General features: G+C 36.1%; 1 protein-coding gene across 1 annotated transcript; it reads left to right on the plus strand.

Moving 5' to 3' along the window:
• The first annotated feature begins 304 nt into the window (after nucleotides 1-304).
• LOC118757232 lies at nucleotides 305-2,161 on the plus strand. Its single transcript, XM_036491963.1, has 2 exons — nucleotides 305-739; nucleotides 867-2,161. Exons 1-2 carry the CDS (start codon nucleotides 451-453, stop codon nucleotides 1,052-1,054), a joined length of 477 nt encoding a protein of 158 aa, XP_036347856.1. The 5' UTR covers nucleotides 305-450; the 3' UTR covers nucleotides 1,055-2,161.
• Nucleotides 2,162-3,571: the final 1,410 nt, after the last annotated feature.

Here is a 3,571-nt window from a genome sequence, read left to right on the forward strand (position 1 = left end):
AAAAAAAAAATAAGAATTTATAAATTTTGTGTGTTTTTGTGAACATGAGTGCAAGAAAACAAAGTTGGGTGTGGAGTTTTTTTACGAAGTGCAGTGATGGTAAGCAAGTTACCTGCTCCATTTGTGGAGCAGTCCTTAGTTTCCACTACTCCACTTCCTCGCTAAGCACTCACTTGAAACAAGTCCATAAGAAGGAACCGATTCGTGGTGGTGGCATGTAAGTACAAATAAAGAAAAATATAAGTTATAAGTAAAATATAGAGCACAAGCTTGTTACACATATGTAGAACACCGGAAACGAATATCGATGCAACAAGTGGTGAATGCGTTGAAACGCAGGCGAGCACCTCGGGTGGCCGTAAGAGAAAAAAGCACGACACCGTTCATGACTGCACATTTGAACGTCAGGAATTGATATCTCGTGGAGTGGCACGCCTAATCGCAAGTAACATGTTACCAATCTCCTTCCTTTCCTCTGAAGGCTTTCGCGACTTTATGAAGTTATTGGAACCAGGTTACAAAGTTCCCTCTCAACAAAGTATACTCTCACGCTTACAATTGTTTTATAATGACGTAAGAGAAAAAATTGCAAACGATTTGGCGGAGGTAGAAAGCGCATCAATTTCAGTGGACGAATGGACATCAAGAACTCAAGATTGTTATTTATCAGTCGAAGCCCAGTATATTGACAAAAATAGTGAATTGTGCAAAGTTACACTTTGTAACGAGCAACTAGAAGGTAAATCTATTAAAATAACTACCTTGTATGTAGATATATAAAATAAACACATACACTCATACATACATGCATAATTTGTGTTTTAATTTTAAGACATGTCAATTGTTTAAATAATTTGTATTTATAGACCGACCAAATGCTGAAAACATTGCATCCGCAATAGAAGTAGTTTTAGCCGATTGGAACATTTCCGACAAAACGCAAGCGATAACGCACGACAGTGCATCAGTCATGAATGCAGCAGCGCAACAACTTTTTAATATAGGGGACAGCATCAAGTGCAGCGCTCACCTTTTGCAGCTTGTGACGCATTAGCAGCTGTACCTGATTACGATAAAATTTGCAAAAAAGGACGAAATTTAACAGCACATTTTCATCGCTCAAATATTGCCATAACTGCACTAGTAAACCGCCAAGTACAGTTGGGGATAAAGGAAAATCGACTCATACAATGCTGCGAAACACGTTGGAACTCCAAATATTACATGTGTGAGAGGCTGCTTTTGAATCGAAATGCAATCTGCCTAGTTTTATCAGATAAAACCGTTACAAAAACTTGCGATGCGCTGAGGCTAGAAATGCAAGAGAAGGAGTGGGGTGAAATGCAGAACTTGGTTGACATTTTGAAACCTTTTGATAAAGCGACTGCAGTGCTATGTGGTGGCAAAAATGTGACATTGTCTTTAGTGCGACCTTTAATACACCGTCTTATTAAAAACCACATGGCCGCATCGTCGGAAGACGATGCAAATAAATATATATTCAAAGAAACTGCACATAATTCCCTTTTTGAAAGGTTCAATATGGGTTGTGTTTTAGAAAAAGTTTCAGCTCCAATAATTTCCTAATTTTTAGACCCCAGATATAAGAACCTTAATGATGAAGATTCGCAAACAAAACACAAGGTTTATGACTTTATCAGAAGCCAACTTCAAGTAAGCAATGTCATTAACCAAGAAACAGACAGCGTAGTACATACCGACTTGGATTTTTTGTTTGATGGTGAAATCCCAACAAATAATGTTATGTCACAAATCGACTCTTATTTGGCTGAACCTCAGATCGGCCACAACATTCATCCCCTAAAATGGTGGAAAAATCACCGTGCTATTTATCCGGAACTTTTCAAATTAACCGCAAGATATTTGTGCATACCAGCTACATCGGCAGAGTCCGAACGCACTTTTTCAATTGCTGGGAATATTGTCACGCCACGTAGAAGTTGTTTGTCACCGCAAAATGTTAGCCTTCTTACATTCCTGTATAATAATAAGCGTTTCTTCACAGATATGTGTCCATTTTAATAACTTAATTATTCCTCTTAGAAGGTAAAATGCATTTTATGTGATTTTTTAACCTGTTCATTTATATTGTTGCTGAATAATTACAAAATTGTCTCAAAACAAACTTATGTTCCTACATTTCAATTTATTTAAATGTGTACATACTTATTCCTACACACATTTCAACATTCGAATAATCGAGCACCAGTTATTATTCGAATAATTGACTACGAGCAGGTTATTCGAATAATCGACAGTGAGCGATTATTCGAATACTGCTAATCGAATTTCACTATTCGAATAGTATCATATTCGAATAATTCGAATATTCGATTAATCGAATATCAAGAGCTCTACTTTACACCCCTTTTGCGGCTAAACTATACCTCTAAGGTATAAACAATTAGAAAGGTATTTTGATGCTGATATGCAGGCAATTTTTCAAATTTCAAATTAGTTTAACATAAAGTGAAAAAATCAATTGAAAAGTGACACCAATACTAATGCCGTACATGTACATGGTTGGGGCGGAAATGGCTCCTAAATGTATGCTTTAATATTGATACTGAATTACTAAGCAGCAGTTTAGGAATAAGACGAATGTATGTATGTATATGAATAGATTAGACTCAAACAACGAAGAAGGTAAAGTTGAGTATGGAGAAGAAGAAAGGGATAAATACAGAAATTAAAATAAAAGTAAAGAAACCTAAATATAAAACAAAGAGGAAGGAAAATTTAAATACTTAACCTAATAACAATGCTGGAGGTGAATATGTAAATGAAGAAAAGAATGGACACATTTATATCAAGATAAAGGAAAAGATAAAGATGAGGAGGAAGATGAAGACCAAGACGAGGAAGAAGATGAAGATGAAGATAAGGATAAAGATCATAACCCCTTAATTTAACTTAACACACCTCAACTCATCTCACCTCCGCTTAAAAACTTACTCCACCTGAGCTCACTACACATTAATTCACCACACCTTAACTCCCCTCACCTAAATCCAAAACTACTTCACTCCCCACACCTAAATTCACCACACCTCAACTTTCTCAACACACCTAAATCCACCACACCTTAATTCACCACACCTCAACTTTCTCACCACACCTTATTTCACCACACCTCAACTCACCACAACTAAATTCACCACACCTGGATTCATCACACCGTAACTCCCACACCCAATTCCACCACACCACAACTCACCGCACCCAATTTCACCACATGACATGGTATCACTTGATGTGGCATCAATGACATCATTTGGCATAAAGTGAACCAAAATAAACAAGATTTTTAATCTTATATAATGAAATATAAAATAATAGCGGCGTTCATATGAATTGATAAACTTCCGGTAAGATTAAGATTTATGGAAGGAAGAAGGTAAAGTTGAATATGTAGAAGAAGAAAGAGATAAAGGCAAAGATTAGAATAAAAGTAAAGAAACCTAAATATAAAGACAAAGAGTAAGGAAAATTTAACCATGATGAAGATGAAGACGAAGATGAATATGAAGATGAAGATGAAGATGAAGAT

Source organism: Rhagoletis pomonella, unplaced genomic scaffold (assembly GCF_013731165.1).
Source record: "Rhagoletis pomonella isolate Grant_MI unplaced genomic scaffold, Rhpom_1.0 Rhpom_scaffold_15580, whole genome shotgun sequence".
NCBI lineage: Eukaryota > Metazoa > Arthropoda > Insecta > Diptera > Tephritidae > Rhagoletis > Rhagoletis pomonella.

Coding starts and splice junctions, on each gene's coding strand:
- LOC118757232 (XM_036491963.1), top strand. CDS start 451: ATGTTACCAATCTCCTTCCTTTCCTCTGAAGGCTTTCGCGACTTTATG. Junction 740..866: donor TTGTAACGAGCAACTAGAAG/GTAAATCTATTA, acceptor TTGTATTTATAG/ACCGACCAAATGCTGAAAAC.